The sequence below is a fragment of the Furipterus horrens genome, unplaced genomic scaffold (genome assembly GCF_987537825.1).
Source record: "Furipterus horrens unplaced genomic scaffold, mFurHor1.1.pri manual_scaffold_1, whole genome shotgun sequence".
Taxonomy (NCBI): Eukaryota; Metazoa; Chordata; class Mammalia; order Chiroptera; family Furipteridae; genus Furipterus; species Furipterus horrens.
The window spans coordinates 202,196,624-202,210,530 of record NW_028327171.1 but is presented as its reverse complement, the minus strand read 5'-3'; the positions used below and the strand labels follow the sequence as shown (position 1 = coordinate 202,210,530).

At 36.9% G+C, this 13,907-nt stretch overlaps 1 protein-coding gene across 1 annotated transcript in view; it reads right to left on the bottom strand.

Moving 5' to 3' along the window:
• The window catches only part of XRCC5 (X-ray repair cross complementing 5), a 98,813-nt gene that overhangs the window by 66,751 nt on the left and 18,155 nt on the right, over positions 1 to 13,907 (bottom strand). Inside the window, exons 8-9 of the mRNA XM_090283489.1 lie at positions 10,757 to 10,895; positions 2,804 to 2,916 (exon numbers count right to left, since the gene is read on the bottom strand). Coding sequence (XP_090139615.1) covers positions 2,804 to 2,916; positions 10,757 to 10,895 — 252 coding nt within the window. The remainder of the gene's footprint in view (positions 1 to 2,803; positions 2,917 to 10,756; positions 10,896 to 13,907) is intronic.

The following is a 13,907-nucleotide window of genomic DNA, read 5'->3' as shown; positions in this document are numbered from 1 at the left end:
TTTGAGGGAAGTTCTAGCTAAATTCTTACCCATCCTATAATTAGATACCCAGAACACTGACAACTTGGAGAAAAACAAATTGAAAGGATTCTATAATCAATAAAATCCAAAAAAAAAAATTTTTTTTTAAAGAAAAATAATTCACATTTCAAAAAAGAAAAAAATACCCCAAACCAAAAATCCTATTTTATATAATGAAATGTTTCGTATCAATTCAATCCAGAAATGTTAGTTTCCTTCATTTTGGGGAGTTTGAAAAAATATGTGATGTTATTACTTTAAAGATAATTACTAGCCTGTTATAGGGTCATGCTTATAGTTTATCTTAGTTGACATGGAAAATGCCTTGCTCTTAAGATGATCTGTACGCATTTGTTAAAATAATACATGAGCCCTGGCCGGGTGGCTCAGTTGGTTGGCGCATCATCCCACACACCAAAAAAAGTTGCAGGTTGGATCCTTCAGTCCCAGGTCATGGCGTGTGTGAGAGGCAACCAATTGATGTTCCTCTCACTGCCCCTCCCCCTCTTCTTCGCTCCCTCTCGCTCTCTTTCCTCTTTCTCTAAAATTAATTAAAAACATATCCTCGAGTGAGGATTAAAAAATAAAAAGTGAAAAGATAATGGGTATCTAAAAATTAGGCTTCAAAAATGAGACTGTCCTGTCCTGAGTGGTGTGGCTCAATGGGTTGAGTGTTGTCCTGCTTCAATTCCTGTCAGGGCACATGCCTGGGTCCTGGGCCAGGTCTGCACAGGGGCATGCAAGAGGCAGTTCATGGATGTTTCTCTTCCTCTCTTTCTCACTCCCTTCCACTCTCTCTAAAAGTAAATAAAATCTTGAAAATAAATGTTTAAAAAAATAAGACTGTCCATCTGGTGGGCATGTTACAACTGATCATTGGCATAGGCTTTAGTCAGAGAGCTGGTTCAAAACCCACTTCTACCACCTTCTAGCTACGTGACCTTAGGCCAGTTACTTAACAGCTCTGAAGCTCAATTTCTTAATGTATAAAATACATATCATGTCACTTACCGTATAAGGTCATAAAAGAATTAAATGGGAAGTTATATAACATGCTTCATATATTGACTGGAATATTATTATCACTCAATAAATAGTAGCTATTTCATATCTTCATTCTACCTGTCTGAGATTGTACTCTAGATAAAAATAATTTAGAGTTTAAAAACAAAAAAATTGATTTAGAAAAAAAATTCATGAATTTTAGGGTAATAAAAATCTTTAAAAAGTGAAGAAATTAAGCAAAACAAAAAACAAAAACAAACAAACACCCAACTCATAGACACAAACAACAGCGTGGTGATTACCAAAGGGAAAGGGGGCGGGGAGGTATAAGAGGGTAAAGGAGGGATAAATGATGACAGAATGAAACTTGACTTTGGGTGGTGAACCCACAATACAATATGCAGACAAAGTATCATAGAATTGTACACCTGAAACCTATCTAATTTTATGAACCAATGTCACCCCAATAAATTCAATAAAAAATTAAAAAACTGGAAAATGCACTTTCTCGTTCAGCTCACTCTTTCCCGTTTTGCCGTTCAACTAAACAGGCCCTCACTACTCCCCAGGCACAGACGATCTCAGTTTTCTAAGGTCTGAGTTATGCTTGCAGATGTTTCGGACACTTTCCTGCCTGTTTGGAATTAGGAAGACCCACTTCCCAATAAGCCAGCTTCTTCAAACGGGTCTGAATAAAGATTCTGTTTCACTGAGAAGATTCATAAGCATTGTCATTAATAACAATAATTTTTAAGTTTATATACCTCCCAAAATGAATAATTTTATTTTTATGGAAAACGTATTTAGTGTAATTTGTTAGAAAATTGTTAGAGACACTCAACTTCCAAGAAGTATTTATTCTCACAATTCAAATCTCATCAACTTTAAGTAAATCCTCCCAATTTTCAGCTTATGAGTCTTAAAAAAGTATCTAACAGTTTGGGCATATCAAGAAAAACTTCTCCCCAACCCCACTCAATTAGTCTGACACTGAATTACACAGGGACTATATGTTTAAGCAACATGTAGAAGTTCAAATCCAGTATACTGGGTAATATTTATTTTTATTATAATTCTCAATCGAGTGAACCTAAAATCAACAAAAGTCTTTTCATCCCTATAGAGCCTGAAAAGATACATTTTATACTAATTCATGCTCTTTGGTTGCCTACCTCAAAAACAATTTCATCTAAGATCTCCCAGAATCTTTAAAACCCTTTCTAGGATAGTATATGGTATCCCATGGCCTTCAGTGAATTATTACATTTCCCACTGTGTCTATTTTGTGTATCTCTGCAATGGTATCAAAAAACATATGACTTATGAAAAAGTTTCACATCTTAGACCTCTTTGCTGAGCATTGAGATGAATGGTGATTGCCATAAATCAATGATATTCTAAAAGGTCTATGGTCATTCAAAACCCAGCCAGACCTTTATTCCTGTAAAACACTCCATTATACATAACAGTTTAGAAAAACCAATACAATAGCAAAGAACTAGAAACTATTTCTTTAAGGCTACTATGAGCTACATCTGACAGCAAAGCTAAAAAGTGACTTTCATTTGAATCTATTCTTCTGACTTTTCTACTTCTTGGGTTTTTTCTTCAAAAATCAAAGATAGTGACACTAACTCCCACACTACATTTTAGAAAAACTAAAAGTAAAATAAACATATATTATAAATAAAAAGACGAGCCAAAATCACACCACCTCAAATAAAAACAAGAAAAAGCTTATTTATTTTGTTTACAATTAGTAGAAAAAGTGCTGTACCTGAGAAGATCTACAAAACCCCAAAACAGAGAAGCACTTCCCTTCCGATTTGTATTTCATTTGTTCTTGATCCACCTTGGAGAAAGGAATGATATCACTCCCATAGCAGAACCCTAGAGGATAAGAGAAGAGCATACATTAAGCACATGGGGCCTCATTTTCCATGAGCTGAGATTAGCTTCCTGCATACATTAACAATACACACACACCCCAGATCAAGCCTCCATATAATATTCCCTAATATCAAATTTCTGCCCCTTATGATAAATGGGGAAAAAGAAGCAGCAGATACACAAACAATATATATAATATATAGTCGATTAAAATCTAATTACATTTTTTAAGTACATATTCTGCAATCTAGTTACCTTAATGATTATCCAGCTTAGGGGAAAGAATGTAGCAAATGCAACGAAGTAGTTATCCTCTAAAGATAAAACATGGTTGACTAAAGTACGATCATGATTTGTAAACATAATAACAAGAACACATTTATTCAAAAACCTGGAGACCCACAGAGAAAAATGCCCACAGGAAATTTCAAAACAAAATGTTCTCAAAAATGCATACTGGAAATATGTAAGTGCCGAATGGAAGAAGCCAAAGCTCCTCTATTTAGAAACATTCAGTTGATAAGTTGGATATTTTTCTGCATTTATGCTTATTTTATTTCTGGGATTGGACTGCCTATTTTTTCCATTTACTTAGGTTACCCATATATAGGCTCTTGGCTTCCTAAAAAAAACCCCACCCTGTTCCAGGGCCTCTCTGCTCTATGGAAGATCATGCTCTCTCAATACATGATCTCGTCTATATTTCGTGGAGAAGAATCATCAAAATCCAAGGACTCTGGCGTTGGGTAAAAAGAAAAAATAAAGTACACGCAGCTTCTTCACTCAAAGAAACTAAGAAACGTGTGTGTGGGAGGCAGAGTCCGTGATCCAGTAGGTATTTGTTCCTGTCAATCTGCTGATGGTATGTATTTCGTCGGCAGCCGTCCGTCTCGAGAGACGATGGTGTAGCTTCTTAAGAGTCTATCTGCACCGCCGAGAATGGCTGTGCAGTCCGACTCGGGAGTGACACGGTATCTGTCTCCTCCCGTGTTGAATCGACATCTTGCGATGACGCTGGAGTGTCCTCTCCAGTGAAGCTGAAGCTACAGAGCCTGGGCAGGGTGATATGGAGGGTCTGCTGTTGCCCATGCAGCAGACCCCCCCTCTCTTCGCAGCTGAAGGGTCCAAGGGAAAGACGGAGTCAATACAGCTTGGCTTCAGGTGCGCCGCAGGAGTTGCCGGTGTTGACTACAACGTCAAACCGCCTTAGGGACTCCGGCTCCGGATTTTCTGTCGGGGTTTACTCCCTTAGCCTTTCCCCTGAAGAGGTATGCCGCAAGGCAGCGGAGGTTTTTTGGAGTCAGAGTTTTCCTTCTCTGATGTGCCCTGACTGGAAGATCGAACCAGAACCAGCGACACTTAGCTCGCAGGCCGACGCTCAATCCACTGAGCCAAACCAGCCAGGGGTTGGTATGTATTTAATTTTTAAAAATTCTATTTATATATATGTCTTATAAAAAATTCCAACAAAAAATCAATAGCGAAAGAATGGCACATGTGATTTTAAGAGTGGTATTAAAACCAAATGTTCTTTCTACGTTTTCTATTATCAGACACCTTCTTTTTTAAAAAAGTTTTTTATTGTTATTTTATTACAATTGTCCCAATTTTCCCCCCTTTGCCCTCCTCTGCCGGCCCACCCTCAGCTCCCATAGTCAATCCCCACACCACTGTCCAAGCCCATGGGTCATTCATACGTGTTCTTTGACTAGTCCCTTCCCCTTCTTTCCACCATTATCCCTCTTTCCCCTTCTCTCTGGTCACTGTCAGTCTGTTCCTTCTTTTCATTCCTTCTTTCCTTCTACTGTGCAGTATTCCATTGTGTAAATGTACCACAGACTTGATCCACTCATCTACAGATGGGCACTTAGGCTGTTTCCAGCACGTGGCAATTGTAAATAGCGCTGCTATGAACATAGGGGTGCTTAAGTTCTTTTAAGGTGGTTATTCAGGATTCTTAGGGTATATTTACAGCAGTGGAATCGTTGGGTCAAATGGCAATTCCATTTTTAATTTTTTGAGGAAATTCCACAGTGGCTGCACCAGTCTACATTTCCATCAACAACGTACGAGGGTTCCCTTTTCTCCGCATCCTCACCAGCACTTGTTTGTTGATTTATTAGTGATGCCATTCTGACAAGTGATATCTCATTGTGGTTTTAATTTGCATCTCTCTGACGGCTAGTGATGTTGAGCATTCTTTCATATGTCTGTGGGCCCTCTGCATGTCCTCCTTGGAGAAGTGTCTAGTCGGGTCCTTTGCCCGTTTTTTAAATTGGACTGTTTGTCTTCCTGGTGTTGAGCCATATGAGTTCCTTATATTTTTTGGAGATTAAACCTTTGTCCTATGTATTATTAGCAAATATGTTCTCCCATACGGTCCGTTCCCTTTTTCATTTTGATGATGGTTTCTTTGGCCATACAGAAGCTTTTAAATTTGATATAGCCCCATTTGTTTATTTTTTCCTTTATTTTCCTTGCCCTAGGAGATATATCAGAAAAATATTGCTATATGGGATATCTGAAATTTTACTGCCTTTATTTTCCTTTAGGACTTTTATAGTGTCACAACTTATATTTAAGTCTTTGATCCATCTTGAGTTTATTCTGGTGTACGGTGTAAGCTGGTGGTCTAGTTTCATATTTTTGCATGTCCCAGTCCAGTTCTCCCAACATCATTTATTGAAGAGGCTATTTTTACTCCATTGTATGCTCCTGCCCCTTTTGTCAAATATTAATTGACCATAGAGACATGGTTTTATTTCTGGGATCTCTTTTTTATTCCATTGATCCATATGTCTGTTCTTATGTCAGTACCAGACTATCTGATTACAGTGGTCTTATAGTATAGTTTGATATCAGGTACTGTGATCCCTCCTACTTTCTTCTTTCTCAAGATTGCTGAAGCTATTCAGGGTCTTCTGTGGTTCCATGTAAGTTTTTTAAATATTTGTTCTAGATCTGGGAAATATATCATTGGCATTTTAATAGGAATTGCATTGAATCTATAGATTGCTCTGGGTAGTATGGACATTTTAATGATGTTAATTCTTTCAATCCATGAACATGGTATATGCTTCCATTTATTTATATTTTCTTCAATTTTTTTCTCCAGTGTTCTTTAATTTTCTGAGCACAGGTCTTTTACCTCGTTGGTTAAATTTATTCCTAGGTACTTGATTTTTCTTGTTGCTATAGTAAATGGGATTTTTCCCCTTGTTTCTCTTTCTGATCATTCATTGTTGGTGTACAGAAATGTCTTCAATTTTTGAATACTGACTTTGTACCCTGCTATTTTGCCATATTCATTTATTAGGTTGAGTAGCTTTTTGGTGGAGACTATAGGGTTTTCTGTGTACACTATCATGTCATCTGCAAATAATGACAGTTTTACTTCATCCTTTCCAATCTGAATGCCTTTTATTTCTTTTGCTTGTCTGATCATTGTGGCTAGAACTTCCAGTACTATGTTGAATAATAGTGGTGAAAGCAGACACCTTGTCTTGTTCCTGATGTTCAGGAGAAAGTTTTTAGTTTTTGCCCATTGAATACGATGTTTACAGTAGGTTTCTATATATGGCCTTTATTATGTTGAAGCATGCTCCCTCTATTCCCACTTTGCTGAGTGTTTTTTTTTTTTTTATCACAAATGGGTGCTGGATTTTATCAAATGCTTTTTCAGCATCTATTGATATGATCATTTGATTTTTGTCTTTCATTTTGTTTATGTGGTGCATTCCATTAATTGATGTGTGAACATTGTATCATTCTCACATCCTTGGGATGAATCCCACTTGACACAGTGTATGATCATTATAATATATGGCTGGATCCAAATTGCCAATATTTTGTTGAGGATTTTAGCATCTATGGTCATCAGCAATATTGGTCTATAGTTTTTTTTCTTTGTTCTGTCTTTACCTGGTTTTGGAATTAGGATAATACTGGCTTTGTAAAAAGAGTTTGGGAGTCTTCCCTCTTCTTGAATTTTTGGGAATACTTTGAGAAGGATAGGAGTCAGTTCTTCTTTAAATGTTTGGTAAAATTTGCCTGTGAAGCCATCCAGTCCAGGACTTTTGTGTACCTGGAGTTTTTTGATTGCTGCTTCAATTTCACTAGTTGTTATCAGTGTATTCAGGCTTTCTGTTTCTTCTTGATTCAGTTTTGGAATATTATGTTTCTAGAAATGTATCCATTTTGCCCAGGTTGTCAAATTTCTTGGCATATGGTTGTTCACAGTAATTTCTTACAATCCTTTGTATTTCTGTGGTATTGGTTATAACATCTTTTGTTTCTGATTTTATTTATTTGGGTTCTCTCTCTTTTTTCTTGATAAATCTGGTTAAAGGTTTGTTGATTTTGTTTCTCTTTTCAAAGAACCAGCTCCTGGATTTATTGATCCTTTGAACTGTTCTTTCAGTCTCTGTCATTTAATTCTCCCTGCTCTTGATTATTTCCTTTCTTCTACTTATTCTGGGGTTTGTTTGTTGTTGTCCCTCTAGTTCTTAGATGCAGGATTAGGTTCACTTGAGATTTTTTCATCTTCTTTAGGTAGGCCTGTATTGCTATGAAGTTCCCTCTTGGGACTGCCTTCACTGTGTTGATAGGTTTGGGGCTGTTGTGTGTTCATTTTCATTTGTTTCCAGAAACTTTTTGATTTCTTCCTTGATCTCATTGTTAGCCCATTCATTATTTAATAACATGTTATTCTGTCTCCACATATTTTAACATTTTTGAGTTTTCCTTCAGGTTGGTTTCTAGTTTCCAGTCATTGTGATTCGAGAAGATGCTTGATATGACTTTGTTTTCTTGAATTTGTTGAGTCTTGTTTTGTGTCCAACCACATGGTCTGTCTTTGTAAATGACCCATTTGTGTTTGAAAAGAATGTATATTTTGTTCCTTTGGGGTGAAATGTTCTGTATATGTCAATTAAGCCCATTTGATCTAGAGTGTTGTTTAATGCCACAATTTCCTTGTTGTTTCTTTGCTCGGAAGATCTATCTATTGTTAAAAATGTGGTGCGTTGCTTTTGATATCTTTCTTGAAGTCCTCCAAGATTTTCCTTATATATTTGGGTGCGCCTATGTTGGGTGCATATATATTTACAAGGCTTATATCTTCTTGATGGATTGTTCCCTTAAGTATTATGAAATGTCCTTCTTTGTCTCTTTTTATGGCCTTTGTTTTGAAATCTATTTTGTCTGATATAAGTACTGCTACCCCTGATTTTTTATTTCATGTGCATTTGCTTGGAATATTTTTTCCCATCCCTTCACTTTTAGCCTGTGTAGATCTTTCATTCTCAGTTGGGTCTCTTGTAGACAGCATATATGTGGGTCATGTTTTCTTATCCATTCAGCTACCCTGTGTCTTTTGATTGGAACATTTAATTCTTTTACATTTAAAGTTATTATTGAGAGGTACTTATTGCTGCCATTTTTCCCCTTTTTACCTGTGTTCCTCTCTTTCTCTTTTTCTTCATTTTTGTAAAGCAATCCCTTTGGCATCTCTTGCAATGATGGTTTGCTGGAGATGTACTCTTTTAACCTTTTTTATCTGGCAAGTTCCTTATTTCACCTTCCTTTTAAAATGAGAGCCTTGGTGGGTAGAGTAGTCTTGGTTGCAGACTTTTGCTTTTCGTTACTTGGAATATTTTGTGCCAGTACCTTCTGGCTTTTAGTGTTTCTGTTAAGGAATCAGCTGATAGCCTTATCAGAGCTCCTTGGCATGTTACTAGCTGTTTCTCCCTTGTCGTCAGACACCTTCTTACTTGAATCATTTAATAGTAACTTGAAAGTTCTAATAAAAACTGTCCTAGGTTTTTTTCTTTATTCATCTATTGAAAGGGTAAATCAATAACTCTAACTTTTGTACATGGCAGAGAGTATCAAATAGACTATAACATATGACCACATTCCTTTACCCACACATACTGGTCCCTCTGTCTTAGAAAGAGAATTCTACATATTCGGAGGTAGAGTGAAGGCCAGGCCAAGGAAGTATGTGAGTAACTGCAAAAGGTTTAAGACAAAAAAGCTGCATGTCTATGCTCTTTGAACATAAACCTTTCTAACTATTCTGTCTTCATTGCCCCATCAATACATTTCCCTTTTGCCTAATATAACCAGAGCTTCCTTATCTTGCTTGCAACCAAAAGAACTGGCACCGTCAACTTTAATCTCTACTTCCAATCTATCCTATGCCCAGCTGTCATGTTAATCTTACCAATGACACTCTGCTTCTCAAAGCTAGGACTCCACGTTGCTTCAAAATTAAGGATAAACTCTTCAGCCCGTCACTCAAAGCCCTTCCTAGGTCAGAATAGCACGTAAAATCACAGACTATAAAGTAGAACAGCCCTGGACTCAAGTCCTGCTAGTTGCTAGCTGTGTGAGTTTGTTTTATTTTTTTAAATTTATTTTGTAGAGAGAGGGGAAGGGAAGGAGAAAGAGAGGAAGACAAACATCAATCGGTTACCTCTTGTAAGTGCTCCAACTAGGGACCGAACCCACAATCTAGGCATGTGCCCTGACCCAGAATTGAACAGGCAACCTTTTGCTTTGTGGGATGATTCCCAACCAGTAGAGCCAGACAGGATCAGGGAAGCTGTGTGACTTTGAAGACACTAATGAAAGTCTATCAGCCACAATTCCCTTATCTATAAAATGAAAATAACAAAAGAACCTGCTTGTGAGGATAAAAGAGAAAATACAGGCTATCTATGAGACACTACCCTCCAGTACTAATTTGCATATGCCCAATACACCAACCCCAACTACTTGATATCACTGAGAAGGCCCTCTACTTTCCTGGTCTTATGCCTTTCATCATGCTATTCTTCCTACTATGGGTGGGTTATTACACTAGAATTAAAATGATTTTCAAGTAATAGAGCCATAATTATAACCCAGGTCCGACTCCCAAATTCATGTTCTTAACTACACTATACTACTGAATTGAATTAAAGAATTAGTAGAGATGGTAGGGTACTGAATATATTCTACACATAATCCATCAGGAGAAAGGAAGAAACCATAACCACCACTACCACCTTCAAACATTTCCCTCCATTGCCCCAACAACACATACAAATACCTACAAACACTGCAGTGCAATGCCACAGATGGAAGGCATTTTTTTCAAGGCTTGCAAACTAAATCTATGCAGGGTAACCCATAGTCTGCCAAATAATCTATATAAAGACCCTGGTTTCTAACTTAACCATCATTTGGCATCTTCTAATTTTAGCTCTTGAACCTTCAGACACTCTCAGCTAGCTTCTAAGCTTCCTGGATAGAAAATGCCATCTAGACACATGACACAGATTGAGTGGGTATAATACAAAAAGGGCAGTTTTAAAGATCCTAATGAACATAAAGCAATATAACAAACACAAATCATTTCTCTTATGCCCTAAATTACTTTAAGGGAGCATATCTGGCATTTACAAACAATCTAAAATAGGCACTTAGAAAAATAATCACCATGGAAGTAAATTTTAAAATAAACTTAAAAACTTACCTCAGTCACATTGGTAAAAGCATTTTTCTAGCTAGTAAATTTCAAACTTTAAAACAAAACCATATATTAAGTCCTGTCGCATGAGACATTGAAAACTCAGAGATGGAACACTGAAGTGCACTCCTGGGACCCACGCTGCCTCACATCCAATGATGAACGAAAGGATCTGGTGTCTCATGATCTCCTCAAAGAGCTGTGTCTCCAGAACTCAGAGAAATATCTCTAAACAAATGATAATAATACAAATTCCAGCCTGCCTCATATCACCTGGAAGAACATCTCTTCTAGGCAAAAGTGGGTAAACTCTTACTGGCATACCTTGAATAGTATCTTCTATTGGAACTTCAGTTTCATCATCATCATTCAAGCAATAAACGGTTTCTTTCTGTATATCTTCCTTTCTTAGGGTTCTTGCATCCACAACTGTCCAAGACTTTCTAACTGTCTCTCGTAGAATCTTATTTCCAATAAATAAATACATTAATTAATAGAGAAATGAAAACAGAGAAAGCTACAATTCCAATCAACAAAAGGTGAATATCTAATATATGGTCTGCAAAAAAAATCCAGAATAACTAATCTGGCTGAACTATTTTGTTTGCTCTAGCCTACTGTAGAAATTTTAGTTTATTTCATAATTCATTCTACATTTCATCTTTCCCCAGGGTAATCCGTAAATATTAATATTTGCATATATTCAAGCACTTTCAACCTAAAACCCTCAGACCATCTAATAAAAGAGGACCATACCACAGTTTACCAATAAAGAAAGGGAAAGGAGTCTATCAATAGTCATAAATCAATAAGAAAACTTGAAAGGAAAAAGAAAAACTAGAAAGAAGAAAGAGCAGAGATTATTCTAAATTCAAAGGAACATTATTCTAGGCCTTGATGGAACCATAAATAAAGAAGTACCTGCAAAATCCCGACATAATAAAGACCATATATGACAAAACCACAGCTAACATTTTACTCAAAGGGGTAAAACTAAAAGTGTTTCCCTTAAGATCAGGAATAAGACACAGATGTCTGTTTTCACAACTCTTATTCAACATAGTGCTGGAAGTCCTAGCCACAGCAATCAATAAAGAGAAAGAAATAAAAGGCATTCAAATTAGGAAAAAAAAAAAGAAGTTCTCATTACCTGCAGATGACATGATACTGTATATAGAGAACCCTAAGGACTCCAGCAAAAAACTACTAGAATTGATAAATGAATTCAGTAAAGTAGAATACAAAATTAATATTCAGAGATCAGTTGCATTTTTACATACTAACAGTGAACTATGAGAAAGGAATCCCATGTACAAGTGCACCCCAAAAAGAATACAGAGAGGGCGGAGGTTGGTGGTCAGTTGTCATAGCCAGTCCTTGCAGCTGACTGGCCTAGATAAATCCCCCCCATTGATCTGCCAACAGCAACCAAGGCTAAACTACAAGAGGAGTGTGTACTCAGCCCACATGAAGGGCGCACCTCAAGTACCCAGCAGAGTGATAGGAGAGGCTGTGCCACTGGATCCCACAGGACACCTACTACGTTAGGTCACGCTACCAAGACAGGGAGTTTTAGAAGCTCTATGTAATACATAGAAACAAACGCAAAGAGGCTGACAAAATAAGGAGACAAAGAAACATGGCTCAAATGAAAGAACAGAACAAAACTGTAGAAAAAGAACTAAACAAAATGGAGATAAGCAATTCTTCAGATGCAGAGTTTAAAATGTTGGTTGTAAGGATATAACTTATAACTTAGTGAGGATCTCAACAGCATAAAAAGATCCAGTCAGAAATGAAGGATACACCAATTGAAATGAAGAACAATTTACAGGGAATCAACAGTAGAGTACATGAGGCCAGGAATCAAATCAATGGCTTGGAACATAAGAAAGGAAAACACAACCAACCAGAACAGCAAGAAGAAAAATGAATCCAAAGAGACAAGGATAGTATATGCAGCCTCTGGGACAGTTGAAGCATTCCAATATTCGCATGATAGGGGTATCAGAAGGAGAAGAGAAAGAGCAAGAAATTGTAAATATATTTGAAAAAATAATGAAAGAATACTTTCCTAATTTGTTGAAGGAAATAAGACATACAAGTCCAAGAAGCACAGAGAGTCTCGAACAATATGGACACAAAGAGGCCCACACCAAGACATATCATAATCAAAATGCCAAAGGTTGAAGATAAAGAAAGAATCTTAAAAGCAGCAAGAGAAAAGCAGAAAGTAGTTACATATATAAGGAAGCTCCCATTAAGGCTGTTAGCTGATTTCTCAAAAGAAACATTGCAACCTAGAAAGAATTGGAAAGGAATATTCAGTTATGAAAAGTAAGAACCTAAAACCAAGATTACTCTATCCAGCAAAGCTATCATTTAGAATCAAGGGTCAGATAAAGAGCTTCCCAGACAAAAAAAGCTAAAGGAGTTCATCATTGCCAAACCTTTATCATAAGAAATATTAAAGGGACTTATTTAGGAAAAAGAAGATCATCAAGATTATGAACAATAAAATGGCAATAAATACATAGCTATCAAAAACTGAATCTAAAAAACAAACTAGGCAAACAAGCAGAACCAAAACAGAATCATAGATATGGAGAACAGTCTGATGTCAGCCAGATGGGTGGGGGGGATCTGAGGAACAGGTGAAAAAGTGAAGGGATTAAGAAGCAAAAATTGGTAGTTGCAGAGTATTCATGGGGATGTAAAGTACAGCATAGGAAAGGGAGAAGCCAAAGAACTTATATGTGTCACCCACAGACATGAACAAAGATATGAGTATTTCTGGGAGGGGGGGGGTGCTGGTTGGAGGGAGGAAAAGGGGGAAAAATTGGGATAACTGTAATAGCATAATCAATAAAATATAATTTAAAAAATGAAGAGAAAATCTATTAAATGGGAGAACATATTTGCCAATGATACATCTGAAAAGGACGTAATAGCCAAATTTTATAAAGAACTCATAATACTGAACATCAATAAAAAAGCAAGCAATCCAATTAAAAAACGGACAGAGGATCTGAATACACTTCTACAAAGAGGACATACAGAAGGCTAACAGACATACGAAAAGATGCTCAACATCACTAATCATCAGAGAAATGCAAATTAAAACTATAATGAGCTATCACCTCACACCTGTCAGAATGGCCATCATCAATAAATCAACAAACAGCAAGTGTGGGGGAGGCTGTGGAGAAAAGGAAATCCTCGTGCACTGTTGGTGGGAATACAGACTGGTGCAACCACTGTGGAAAACAGTATGGAGTTTTCTGAAAAGATTAAAAATGGACTTGCCTTCCGACCCAGTGCGTCCACTTGTATGGATTTATATAAAGAAACCCAAAACACTAATTTGAAAGAATATATGCACCCCTATTTTCACTGAAGCACTATTTACAATAGGCAAGCTATGGCAGCAACCCAAGTGCCCAGCAGTAGATCAGTGGTACATTTACATAATGGA